This window comes from Chiloscyllium plagiosum, chromosome 2 (genome assembly GCF_004010195.1).
Source record: "Chiloscyllium plagiosum isolate BGI_BamShark_2017 chromosome 2, ASM401019v2, whole genome shotgun sequence".
Taxonomy (NCBI): Eukaryota; Metazoa; Chordata; class Chondrichthyes; order Orectolobiformes; family Hemiscylliidae; genus Chiloscyllium; species Chiloscyllium plagiosum.
In genome coordinates, this window is record NC_057711.1 from 7947463 (window position 1) to 7961943 (window position 14481).

Consider the following 14481-nt stretch of genomic DNA (forward strand, 5'->3'; position numbering starts at 1 on the left):
TTTATAATATTGTTAGGTGGACGTAGATGGATTCTTGACTAACAAGGGTATCAGAGGTTGTGAGGTGGGGTAGTAGAGATGAGACCACAATCGGATCAACCACGATCTTATTGAATTACAGAGCTTGAGGGATTCAGTTGTCCAGTCCTCCGATATCACCTCCTTCTGTTTAATCTTGTCATAAAACATTAGCTCTGTTTCTACCTAAGAAATGCTGCTTGATCTGCAGACTATTTCTGATGTTTCTGTTTCTTTTTATAACAGAATAGCAGCATTGGTTTCCTGTGACATATTTTGGCATTAATATTTGCACGCTCCAATACTGCATGTACTGCTGTGGCTTTTGTGAGTTTTAACAATTATTTTAAGTTCTCCATTGCCTAAAAGAAGTTGAATAAGAATAGTTTAGAATGGAGCTCAGACCTTTTTTCAGGTTTCTTTTTCTCCCTGCATGGTAACAAATTTCATATTATTTTGAAATGAAGACGGTCGCTGAACTGTGAATTACTGCCTGTACCATGAGCATTTGAACATTCACCATTTTCTGTAAAAATACTGCAGCTAATTTTTAAACTGGTTATTTGAACAGGCAAATGCCCTGTTAAATTTGGAAACAGGAGAGAGATAGGAAAGTATTGTTTTGCAAATGAAATTTAGCAATTTGTGTTTTCTGTTTAGCAAATATTTCGATTTTAAATATTGGACTGCATACATTAAATACTTGGGAAAAATTGTGTTTTGCATGAAATATGTTTGCTTCTGTTTTCAGTCATTAAATTCTAAACAAATAATTATTTTGGTTAATTTTTCTGTAACTTTTATTGATTTCCCGTCCCAAATGTTGACACTTCTAACTTGATTATGACAGGAAGATGATTAGACTGTGATTTCTTAAGTAACGTATCTGTAAATGTCTAAACTAAAATATGACATCACTGAGCCCCATATTCACCAGTCTAACAAATGCTGTAACCAACATGGCTCATAAGATGTATTTATCTCAATTGTAATTTACACAAATGAGTGGTAAAATGCTTGCAATAGATTCTGAGCATTGCTATACACTTTCTGTCACTTCTGTGCATAATGGTGTCATTAACTCAGCTAGGAAAGTTCCAGTCCATTGTTAGCTGTGCGAAGAAAATGTGAATCAAAACTTTACGTTTAAACTAGGTGTATAAACTATATTATTGTAAAACCAGAGTGTGCCACTTTTTGCTGCCTTTATCATACTCTTTGGTTGTATTCTACTTTCAACCATTGTTTAGTCAGCAAATGAGTGTACTGTGATAGTGGAGGTCTACAGGCATTGGTTTGCAGTGCAACGCCCTTTGACATACCACACTGCACCAACTGAGTTTATTATGAAGGTCCAACCTTCTCAACCTCACATCTTGCCTGATGCATGGTGACTCTTCGGTTAAACCAATACTCGTCATCTCTCCCTCTAATGAGAGAGCAGCCCTGGGACTATGGTGATTTTGTCTAGCTTTTACCTTCAAATGGATTTTGAAAAATTGTGTAAAAGATAAATTGGCCATTTCCATAATATCGCCATTACTGAACCTTCCAAGATTAACATTCTGTGGATTGCTATTGACCAGAAATGTTGTTTTTATTTATTTATGAATGTGGGTATTACTTGCTAGGCCAGCATTTATTCCCCATTCCAGATTGCCCTGGAGAAGTATAATGAGCTGCCTCCTTGAGCTAGTTTTAACCTTGAGAGTGTAAGGACAATCACAATATCATTACGGAGGGAGTTCCAGGCTTCTGACCCACCAATGCCTGAAGGAATGATGATAAAGATTCATGAGAGAATGGTGTGTGACTTGAAGTGACTTGCACATTGTGGTGTTCCCAAATATCTGCTACCCTTGTCCTTCTAGATGGAGGTGGTAGTGGGTTTGAAGGTGCTATCCAAGGAGATTTGGTGAATTTCTGCACTGCATCTTGTAGAAGGTACATACTGCTGCTGTTGTGCATTGTGTGGTGGAGTGACTGAACATTTGTGTATGTGGTGCCAATCAAGTGGGCTAGTTTGTCCTGAATGATATCCAGCTTCTTGCAATCATCCAGGCAGGTAGAGAGTATTCCATTACACACCTGATTTATGCCTTGAATGTTTGGGGTCGTTGGTTAGATTCTCTCTTTAATTGAGATGTATGCAGTCTGCTTGTGCAATGCGAATGTCGGATTTAGCTTCATAATTGTTGCTGTCCACTTCCTAGCAATATATCTTCCAGGACTTCATTTGGCTTGATGTTAATAGTCTGAATTCAGGATCTCTACACCAGAAATCAGATGGTGTAGAGCTATCTAGCTGATGTTTTAACTTGAGCTAGGTGTCAAACGTGTACTTAACAAGGAATCTAGAATGTGAGGAAGGGGGCTTTTTTGATGTCCTTGCCTCTCGACGAGAAAGTCTGGGTTCATGTCCCACCTGCTCCAGTGGTGTGCTATATTGTATCTGAACAGGTTGATTTTAAAAAAACTAAAACTCGGTAATAACATTTTAAAAATGAGGGTCTCCTGTTTTTGACAGAGATGAGAACCCTTTTCTCCGAGGGTTGTGGGTCTGTGGAACTGTCTAAATATGGCACAGTAGAGATGATACCCTTGAGTATTTTTAAAGCCATATTACATTCTTGACTGAAGGACAGGCGGAAAGTGGAGTTGAGGCCACTGTCCGGTTGGCCATGATCTTAGGAAGTGGAGAAGCAGGCTTTAAGGGCCGATTTGATTTTCTCTCCCACTTTTCTGTTCACAGACTAAACCGCCCATTTTGGCACCAAAATTAGATTAGATTAGATTACATTACAGTGCCCAACAAGTCCACACCGACCCGCCGAAGCGCAACCCACCCATGCCCCTACATTTACCCCTTACCTAACACTACGGGCAATTTAGCATGGCCAATTCACCTGACCTGCACATCTTTGGACTGTGGAAGGAAACTGGAGCACCCGGAGGAAACCCACGCAGACACGGGGAGAACATGCAAACTCCACGCAGTCAGTCGCCTGAGGCGGGAATTGAACCCGGGTCTCCGGCACTGTGAGGCAGCAGTGCTAACCATTGTGCCACCGTGCTGCCCACTATTGCCTGCTTTTCTGTCCTGCTTCATTTCCAATCCCATTGAGATTCTGAGTTGGAGTTTCTCAAGAGCTTTGAGATCCTGAGCTCACATGTTTTGTCAACATATCTGTGGGGTGCAGTCTTTTAAGAGATCGCCTCCTATATGCAATCACCATCCTGTTCAGTTCAGAGGCAGATTTGCCCTGCTTGAAAGTAAACTGGAAATTAATCTATCTATCCATTGAGATCCTGCTTAACGGATGCAAGACATGGGAAAGGAAATAAATTGTATGCTTGGATGGATTATATTAAGGTGTGAAATGAAGGAATCATGTGCATGGAAGGGTGCTGTTCATATGGATGACTAATTTAGCAGAGCTGCGTTAGTTTTGAAGGCATGATCTTAGACTAGTTATGAATCGCAAAAGCAAACAGTTCATAAAGCAGTGTAACACTATTTGCATTGATGCTATTTGAATTTACGCTACATCATCAATCAGGAGCAAGGTAGTTCAGGGAACACCTGCCAACACTGATTGCAATAGAAGTCAGAGTGTAGGGTGTGACATTAGTGGGGAAATATCACCTGGTATGTAAGGCTGGACAAATATGGCTTCAAATTGCGATCTAGCATCATAGATTCATACAGTGTAGAAGAACCACTTTGGCCCATCGGTTGGGAGGGATGCTCTTCAGGGGTTGGTGTGGGCTTGTTGGGCTGAATGGCTTGCTTCCACACTGTTGGGATTCTTTGAAAGCTCTGTGCTGCCAAAGCTTACACTAAATCTATACTAATCCCACTTTGCCACACTAGACCCATAGCTTTGAATGTTATGACATTTCAAGTGCTCATCAAGTACTGCCTCAAGTACCCTCCCAGGCAGTGCATTTCAGATTCCCAACACCCTTTTTTTGCTGAAAAAAAAATTTGTCAAATCCTCCTCCATTTACCTTAAAATTATTGACCCTTCAACTAAGGAAAATACTGCTTTCTATCCACATTGTCCATGCCCCTCATAATCTTAAACACATCCGTCCAGGTCCTGCCTCGGCCTTTTCTGCTCTTAAGAAAACAATCAGTGTTTATCTAGCCTCTCTCCATTGCTGAAATGCTCTATCCCAGACAATATCCTGGTGAATTCTCAATGATAGTAATGAGGTGTGAGAAGAAAGGCCTTGCAACCAAATTCAATTCCATTTGTGCTTTATGCTGGAAAATGCAACTCCCTACAATGGAAATTGTGGTTATCTTGTCTAATTTTCTTCTTTTTCCACTCCTTCTTTGTCCCACCCGTCAATCAAGCACATGAACCTCAGCCTGATGGTGCTGTAACTTCAGAAACTTGGATCACCACTCTGTACATGCAGACATTCAACTATGATGTAAGGTGCCAACTGTTAAATTTCTTGGCTGGTGTACTGCAGAGGGATATAGGCAGGCTGGCTAAAGAGTGGGCAAGAACAAGGCCAATGAGAAATATTATGTGGGTAAATGTCAGGTTATGCACCTAACATATTTATGAATCAACCTGTTCAGATGTGTTGTGACATACTGGGGCAGGTGGGACTTGAACCTTGACCTCCTGCCCCAGTGTTGGGACAAACTAATTTTACATTTCATAAGCCGCTGTAATGATTTAAACCTACATCCTTTGGACGTTAGCCTGGGCCTTTGGATTCTAAGTCTAGTGACATTACCACTGCACCATCTCTTCCTTTTCTTTCGTTCTCTATTTGCTGTTTTTATGCTTGGGGTGTGTACTCCATACTTCATACTTCATAACAATTGCAATGAACTTATTGATCAAATCCAAACTTGTGCTTGAGATCCATGGAAAGAGTAGAGCTCCAGTGTTACATCAAGCTTGTAATACTGACCCAGTGTGAATTTGACCCTTTGTGTTGTGGGTCCACTGGGAAGCCAGCTTAGTTTTGCACATCTATAATGTGGATTTATACCTGCTGATACAGATATTCTACACAGCACCACTTTGTATGATTGCATACTGTTATTGGCTGCAATAGTCAAAATGCTAATTGTTAGCAAATCTGATGTAAGGGAGTAGGATTTCAGATTTGTACACCTTCAGGGAAATAAGTGACTTATCCCAGGTCAGAAAATAAGAAGGCGACTTATGTAAACAGAGAGAAACTTCAAAATGTTTTGGTGATCTGGATGTCCTTGTTCAAGATTCACAGAAAGCTAGTATGCCAGTAGAGTAGGAAATAGGGAAAACAAATTGAATTTGGCTTTTATTCCTGAAAGAATGCAGTATAGAAGCTGGGAAATGTTGCAATTGTACAAGGCGTTGGTGAGATCATACCTGGAACACTGTGTAGAGCTTTGATCCCCTTACTTGAGGAAAGCTGTAGTTGCATTAGAGAAGGTTCACTGGGTTTATGCCAGAGATAAAAGGCTTATGAGGAGAGATTGAGTGGTTTCAGCCTGCATTCACTGGAGTTTAGAAAGATGGGAGAAGATCTAATTGAAGTGTTAAATTCGAGCTGTTAAAAGGTATCGACAAAGTAGATGTGGAGCGGATGTTTCCCTTTGTGGGGCAATCTAGAATGAGAAGTTATACTTTCAGGCTAAGCGATAGTAGATTTGAGGTGGGGTTGCTGAGAAATTACTTGCTTAAAGGATTGTGATTTTGTGGAATTCACTACCCCGAAGTGTGGTGAACACTGGGTCATGGAATAAATTTAAGGAGGAGATCAACAAATTTTAGTTAGTAATAGGTTAAAGGGTTATGGGGCACAGGCAGGAAAATTGAGTTGAGGCAGAGATGAGATCAACTGATCTTGTTAAATGGCGGAGCAGGCTTGAGGGACTGAAGTGCCTACTCCTACAAGTTCTTGTGTTCTTCGGGCTAAAAGGATCATAGGGTATTGGACAAAAGCAGGAACAGGCTACAGAATAGGATGATCAGCAATGGTCCCATTGAATGGCGGAGCAGCTTGAAGGGCTGAATGGCTTACTCCTGTTAATATGTTGTTAGGTTTGGGGACTCATGTGCTGACGCATTAGGGTGACAGATGATCTGTCTCTTTGAATTTAATATCCTTGAAGATAATTAAATTTCTTTTTGTTGTCCATTTTTCAGAGAAAAAGATAGGTTTTTTTTATATATACTGTTTTAAAATCTTAAATCTTCAAGGGTCTTAATGTTAGAATATCGCAAACCTAGATGTAAATATTAATTTGATGCTGTTGGTTTTAAACATGGTTTAAAACACATTTTAACAAAGATTGGTGGCATTCTTATGGAAGCAATGATATTGTTGTTTTTATTCCATGCTGAAAGTATTAAATTACATTTTAGTTTTCAATGACCATATAAATATTGAATTTGTGTTTGGCGTGCACTTTTTTGGCATACGCCTCATTTTCTTAAATGTAACCCATTGAATGGTAAACAGGGGATTCTGCAAAACCTGGCAGCTATCTATGGAGGCAGGTCCATTTCAACAGGAAGAGGAAAATCCAGAAGCAAGGAGGAAGAGGTAGGAGGCCTGCATGTTTCTCATCTTCGTAACGTCAGTGGCATGTCTTTTTGAGCTGTTTTTGCCAGCGTATCTGCTGTTTAAGTATACATCCAGTCAACAGGAAGAATTCCCTGCTTCCTTTGTATGCCTGTGTTCTAAGAATTTATTTGGGCCTTGTAACCCACCAGAATGTTCCTTGCAATGCAGGTATATATTGAAGTGCTTCAAGTGTACAGCGAAGTGGAAGGGGATCTTTCACTGTTCTCTTTTTTTCAGTTGATGTTACTCCTTTTTTGTTTTGAGTAATGAAGCTGATGTCTTCCTGATGAACTACCTTCAAGGAGCTACTGATGGTGAACATGTATACACTAGATAAAATAACCAGTAATGGTCATCCTAGAACCATGCCTTCAGCTTCACTGATAGAATATTCTCTACCACAATAGGAAACATAAAAGTGACAATTTGCCTTAGTAATTGTAATGAATTATTGACTTTAATGGGACTGAGACTAGCATGGGGAGACTGGAAGGGAGCTGCTACCTCAAACTGTCTCTGCCTTGACAAAGCAAAACTTGAGTGAATTGTTTTAGTGGAAGAATTTAATTTCATATCCTGACGTTTGTTGTCCTCGTTAACTTCTCCAAGCCTGTGCTTTTAACAATCCAGGTGTATTTCCAACAAGCACAGTCAGGCGTGCAGACCAGCAAGGCTTCAATTCTACCACTCTGTGCTGAGTTAACTGATCTTGGACAGTTTAAACCTTCAGTTTAAAGAGGAGAAATTTGGCTAGAGAGAAATGTATTCCTTCAATTAAATCTTTCATGGAAAGGTTATAAGAAAACAGAAATAATTTTTGTAACTTTGATTTTTGAGAAGTGACAGGATGTTGATGCAAGAGTTTGCTGTGCATTATTTATATTTTGACTATTTGGGTTATGTGGGGGAAAAAAAGCTAGAATGATTAGATTCCCTACAGTGTGGAAGTAGGCCCTTCGGCCCAACCAGTCCACACCGACCCTCCGAAGAGTAACCCACCCAGACCCATTTCCCTCTGACTAATACTATGGGCAGTTTAGTATGGCCAGTTCATCTTACTTGCACATCTTTGGACTGTGGGAGGAAACCGGAGCACCCGGAGGAAACCCACACAGACACTGAAAGAATGTGCAAACTCCACACGGACAGTCACCCGAGGCTGGAATCAAACCTTGGGCCCCGGCGCTGTGAGGTAGCAGTGCTAACCACTGAGCCACCGTGTGTGTGTGGAATAGGATATGTTTGGGTTCAGTAGTAGAAAGTTTACTTTCAGGAATCGCAGAAATGAAATTTGAATACAAATTGAGACTGATCCATCTCAGTGCCTCAGTAACTACTGAAGTACCATCTATTGAGTTTCTTTCTGCCTCTTTAGGCAGACATAAAAGATCTATGCCACAGTTTAGGATAAGATTCATCCAATGTCTTTGTCCATAATTACCTCTCAATGGGTATGTTGAAGAGAGACTAGATGTAATTTATCTGATTTGATATTTCAGTGACCTTGCTGTGTCAAAAATTGCAATGTAAGGAAATACAGAAGCAATGGTGACTGACCTTCAAAATGTATTACTTCAACTATGATTTGCTTCAGATGTGCTGAGATTATGGTAGTGCATTGTAAATCCCAATTTCTACTTGTTCACAAGCATGAGGAAATGGGTAAAGTAATATCATGGAGTATTAACATGTCTTGAAGGGAGTTATGGCACCCCAGTTGCAAGAAGGTGTCAGGTTGAATCTCTGTGTAATTTCAGGTGATAAAAATAAAGTTAAATGGGAGTGACCTTACAGAGACATAAATAATGAATTCTATTGACCGTGATGAGATAACAACCTGCCCCATCCCTTCCATTAGTGCACAAGAAAGGAATAACCCTCCAGGTTAACTAGTGAATAGACAAAATTAGTTGGTGGGATCAGTGGGAGTGCAAAGATAGTGGCTACCCCACAGAAATATAATCAAAATATAGTGGAAAAAGGTGTTCAGTTTTTAATATTGAGTTTCATTTATTTATATAAAAGTCTGAATAAACCTTTTTTTCCAGTTCTCCAAATTGCATCTATACAAAATATTGTATGGCAGTTTTGCTGTGCAGTAAAGGAAGTTGATACATTCGTGGTGTTGTGGGTGATTTGGTGACTAGACCAGGGTGTTGTGGACAGAATGGTTCCTTCGGAATGCTGAAAGGGAAGGGGAGTGTCAGACGTGTTCAGTTACGGCATCAGAAGATGAACAATGGATCTGATGAGGTGGAAGGTGAATGTAAGGAGAATCCAAATATGGATTTATGAAGGGAGAGGAAGAGGTCCAAGGACGAATGCAGGAAATGGAAGGGACATTGTTCATGAGCCCTGGCAACTATGATGCAGAAGGAAGAGAAGAGGGAAAAGAGCTATCAGAAGCACTGGCACGGCAGGTCACCTTGTCATAGTAGATGCAACAGAGCCCGAGAAACCAGGAGAATGGATTAGAGTTCTTAACTTGTGTCACATTGGATAGGTGAGTTTTTCTACTGATCCATTCTGAAAGTCACTTTCAATTCCAGATTTAACAAGCTCAATTTAAATTCCATCAGCTACAATGGTGGGATTTGAACCCATGTCCGTAGAGCATACCTTAGGCCTCTGAATTCCCAGTCAAATGATATAGCCATGACGCCACCAGCTTCCCCGACAGGTACTGGAGCTAACTAGTTTCTCCTGAGGCACTAGACGTAACTAGGTGTCTCTCCATTTCCATCCACTCGCTACAGACCATTCAGAAAGGATGCTTGGCTAATTCTTCCTATCACTCGCCAGACTATTGGTTTGTTCCCCGGCAGGAATTGGGGTATATTATGTTGGTGATACTCTGGAATTAAAAAGGGCAGGGATTGCATATCGCCACCCTTGCAGGTTTCTTTGCAAGTTTTTTGGCCTCCCTATTGATATCCTTGATCTCCCTCTTGGTGCAAACTGGACATTGTTGTCCCACTGTTACCCGTCTAGTGAACAGATGTAAGAACAAAAAAAAAACTCACTTGAAGATTTCATTTTTCGGAGAATTTCAACAGATAACTGCATAGTCCTGTACTTCCAATCAAACCAATTAGACAAATTTTAATGGCTTATGAAATGTGACATTTCAGTCACCTTTGAGGTTGGATAAATGTTCTAAGTTATTTGTGAGTTTCCATTTGCAAGTTTTAAAAAATATCAAGATTGAGAAGCATGGAATTAGATAGAACTTTGATAGGGTCAGTAAATTGGTGAAGAGGTAAGAAGTGGAAAATTGGATTAAGAAAACCTGCTGAGATAGTGAGAAGTAATATTGCTCACTGGAGCTGGAATTTCCACTTTTCACTTCACTTGGATGTCAAAGAGTTTATATTAGTTGATGTTGAATTCAAGTGGAGGATCTTATGACAAAGCAGCAGAAAATTTCAATAGGTTGCTGATGGAGGTAAGAGATTAGCCAAAAAGATTACTGAATAATATGAATGTGAGCTGATCCATTTCCCAATTTGCTAGGATAGATGAACAAAACATTTTTGGCATCCAGTTACTTGAATCTTAGACAATACCTTGCAGACAGAAAACATATCAGTAGACTCTGGGTGCTGGGCCTAATTTTGAGATTTGCTTTATATAAAATTGAGCAAGTAAAGTGTGGCGTGGTGGCTCAGTGATTAGCACTGCTGCCTCTCAGCTCTAGCGATCCGGGTTCTATTCCACCCTCTCGACTGTCTGTCTGTGGAATTTGAAGGTTCTCCCCATGTCTGCGTGGGTTTCCACTTGGTGCTCCAGTTTCTTCCCACAGTCCAAAGTTAGGTTAGGAGTATTGGCCATGCTAAATTGCCCATGGTGGACAGGGATATGCAGGCTAGATGGATTAGTCATGGGTAATGCAGGGTTATTCGTGTAGAGGGTGGATCTGGGTGGGATGCTTAGTGGGTCGGTGTGAACTTGATGGGCCAAATGGCCTGCGTCCACACTGTAGGGGTTGTGTGAAGTACAGTAAGATGCATAGTGTACTGATCAGACCTAATGTGAAAATTTAGGTTCTATTTCCTGGAGATGAGAACATGAAGGAGTAATCCAAGAATAGTGTTGTAGGGATTCAGGTTCATAATTTTTGGAAATTAACATCGCACGTAGATAGCTGGTTAAGAAAGCATTAAGCATGTGTGCCTTCACTGCTCAAACAGCTGAGTGTAGGAGTTGGGATTTCCTGTGGAGATTGTTCAGGATGTTGGTGAGGCCTCTTCTGGAGTACAGGTAACCCCTGCTGTCTGAAAGTAGAGTATTCCCAGAAAATCTTTCGCAAGGCAAAAATGGCATAAAGCAAAGATGCATGATTTATATGGGAAAAAAATATCGCCATCTTTATCAGAAAAGCGAAAATCCTCTTTGGATTCATGAAAACAGGTACTAATGTAGCTCTTTCGTAAAAGCAAAATTGTGAAAAGCAAACGTTTGAAAAGCAGGGAATACCTTTATGGTGTGCAGTTCTGTTTGCCCTCTTATAGGAAGGATATTATTTAGCTTGAGAGGGTTCAGGAAAGGTTAACCAGGATGTTGCGAGGAATGGAGGGTTTGAGTTATGAAAACAGACTGGAAAGACTGGGACTTTTTTCAGTGGAGTGTTGGAGGTTGCAGGGTGACCTTTTATTGAGGATTTTAAAATCACAAGTGGCATAGATAAGGTGAATGACCAGGGTCTTTTACCCAGGTGGTGGAGTTCAAAACTTGTGGGCATGTTTTTCAAGGGAATACGCGAAAGTTTAAAACAGGATATGAGTGGTGGTCTTTTTACATTGTGGTTTGTGTGTGGAATGAACTGCCAGAGAAAGTGGCGGATGCAGATACAGTTAGAACATTTAAAATGACATTTAGACAGATTCATGAATAGGAAAGGTTTGGAATGATATGGGCCAAGAGCAGACAGGTGGGACTACTTTAGTTTGGGAACATGATCTGCGTAGACTGGTTGGACCTAAGGGTGGCACGTGTGGGCGTGGGGGGCACGGTGGCACTGTGGTTAGCACTGTTGCCTCACAGCGCCAGAGACCTGTGTTCAACTCCCGCCTCAGGCAACTGACTGTGTGGAGTTTGCACGTTCTCCCCGTGTCTGCGTGGGTTTCCTCCCGGTGCTCCGGTTTCCTCCCACAGTCCAAAGATGTGCAGGTCAGGTGAATTGGCCATGCTAAATTGCCTGTCGTGTTAGGTAAGGGGTATGGGTAGGGCGATGTGGACTTGATGGGCCGAAGGGCCTGTGTCCACACTGTAAGTAATCTAATCTAATCTAAGGGTCTGTTTCTGTGCTGTATGAATTTGATTGTATGGTTCTGTAAAGCTGTTCAAATAATCAAAAGCCTTGGTTACCGAACAGATGGGGAATGACTTCTGTCTAACTTGTGTGGATGTCAGAACAAAGGAATGTAATCTTAGAGTTTCTGTAAAGCTGCTGAATTGTGAATTCCAACAGACTTTCAAATGCAGATTTATAAGAATGCAAACTACATTATCATGGCATGTCATTGCAGAGTTAGTTGAAAAGGAATATCACTAATTACATGAGAATTAATGGCACTAAGAGATAGGGAGAGCATTGGGATTACGAAGACAAAGCTGGCCAATTGCTTTCTTGGCCAAATGGACTATTCTCTTGGCTATGAAGTTTACCAGTGTGCCATCATGAAGTTTGGCTGACAAGTGAAAATTCAGATTTTCTTTTAAAAAGACATATTCTTTAGGTTTTGTTTTCAATTGTTTGCTGCTAGTTTTTTTGGTTTTATGGTGGTCCAGCTATCACTTTTTATTCTTTTTAAATGTTTATTTATATTTTTCATAAATTGTTGAGTGGCTTTGAATTAGTGTTTGATTATTTGGTGATACTTGGTTGATTCCTTCCTTGTAAGTGTTGGTGTTGCATAACTGTAGTTCCTGCTTTGCATGATTTTCTTTCTGATTCTGGTTTTCAATCAAAATTACCTTGAAACTGAATGATGGACTCCATTGTAAAGAATGACACAATTGCAAAATTTATCAAATCGTTGAATTTTTAAAGGCGTAATTAGAAATGAGTGGGCATTTCTTCATTCATGCATAAATGAAAGTCTTGTTGTCAATTTGCAAGTTACTCTGATGTCGAAAGTAAAACTGGAGAACTTTTGCAAGGTTTTTGAGTTGAAGCTTTGATGTACCTATTTGCCGAGACTTACTTGATTGATATCCAGGTTAGCATGCACGCAAGATCAGCAAAGGTCAGGAATTCTGTGTTCCTCCTGATACTGGATTCAAGTCCCAGTGTTGCTTGATGTGTACATCTCTTAGCCAGATCAATTTGGATTTTTTTTACAGTTTCTCAGTTGAACTGAAGGTGATAGCCGCTTAGGTTTTGAAGATCCCATCCCTTTGGATCAGTAGGGTAATGCTCTTTCTTTTTGACCACTTGTTCCTGTAGCAGGTGGCTGAATTAGAAGGAGAATCGTCATTGCAAATTGCAGTGGGTTCTTTTGCTCATTTGCTTTTGTCAATGTTGCAAGAAAAATGTGTAGAACTCAAAAGTGGCCCTTCGTGACCAGAGGAATGGAAAATATAAAAGCAAGTCAGATGTTTGAGCAGTAATCAAACAAATTCACAATGTTCCCATTCTGCCTTTATATTGTCAATTATAGCATGAAAGTTTTTTTTAATGTGGAAAAAAGCATTCAGGCAATGGAATAAGTTGTTCTCAAACCTGTGGAGGCACGAGTTCTGGACTGATATGTGTTCATGTCACTAGGAGTACTTGGCAAGACTCCGACAAATACGACTTCAGAACTTCAATGAACGACAAGAAATTAAAGCAAAACTTAGAGGAGAGAAGGTATACTCTTATTCCTACTTCTTGAAAGCTGTAATTTGGTTGCTGTCTGTATTGGCTTTGGAAAGATTTTCTTGAAATGGTCATTTGGAATTTTCAAATGTGGAAAGTGGATAAGTTATTAATTAGGATGTTGTCTCTTAAAAATGAACAGCTTAAAACCTGTTCAAGTAAATTATTGGAAAAGCTGGATCAAACATCTATAACAATTTTGAGGGGTGCATTAAACTAATCTTTTTCTGAACAACCCTGTGTTTGAACAGCTCCCTCTTTCCAAAAACTTTTGTAAGCACTGTGGATATACTGACACACCCAAGGACAGCAGCAGCCCAAGGAAACATTAAACCATTCCTGTCTTCTTGAGAGCAATTGGGAGTAGGCAATCAGTACTGGGCCATCCAGCAACAAACACATCCTGTGAATTTTTATTGACCATGTTGACTCTCCCTCCCCGCTTTCTCTTGCTCTCTCCCTTCTCTCGCTCTCACTCACTCACTCAAGTGGCATCTGAGCACATGAGAGTGAAATTGATTCTTCTCATAGCGTCATAGAGATGTACATCATGGAAACAGACCCTTCAGTCCAACCCATCCATGCTGACCAGATATCCCAACCCAATCTAGTCCCACCTGCCAGCATCCGGCTCATATCCCTCCAAACCCTTCCTATTCACATACCCATCCAAATGCCTCTTAAACATTGCAATTGTACCAGTCTCCACCACTTCCTCTGACAGCTCATTCCATACACATACCACCCTCTGCGTGAAAACGTTGCCCCTTGGGTCTCTTTTATATCTTTTCCCTCTCACCCTAAGCCTATGCCCTCTAGTTCTGGACTCTCTGACCCGAGGGAAGAGACTTTGCCTATTTATCCTATCCACGCCCCTCATAATTTTGTAAACTCTATAAGGTCACCTCTCAGCCTCCGACACTCCAGGGAAAACAGCCCTCGCCTGTAGCTCAAATCCTCCAACCCTGGCAACATCCTTGTAAATCTTTTCTGAACCCTTTCAAGTTTCGCAACAT

General features: G+C 40.6%; 1 protein-coding gene across 7 annotated transcripts in view; it reads left to right on the top strand.

The window, feature by feature from the left end:
* nek1 (NIMA-related kinase 1) overlaps positions 1–14481 on the top strand; it is a 162909-nt gene that overhangs the window by 77769 nt on the left and 70659 nt on the right. For 4 of the 7 annotated variants that reach the window (XM_043703496.1, XM_043703514.1, XM_043703532.1 and 1 more), the window contains exons 19-20: positions 6499–6582; positions 13373–13456. The exons of 1 other annotated variant lie outside the window; for it this stretch is intronic. In XM_043703496.1, coding sequence (XP_043559431.1) covers positions 6499–6582; positions 13373–13456 — 168 coding nt within the window. The remainder of the gene's footprint in view (positions 1–6498; positions 6583–13372; positions 13457–14481) is intronic. 2 more of the 7 variants (XM_043703524.1, XM_043703552.1) reach the window with 1 other exon arrangement.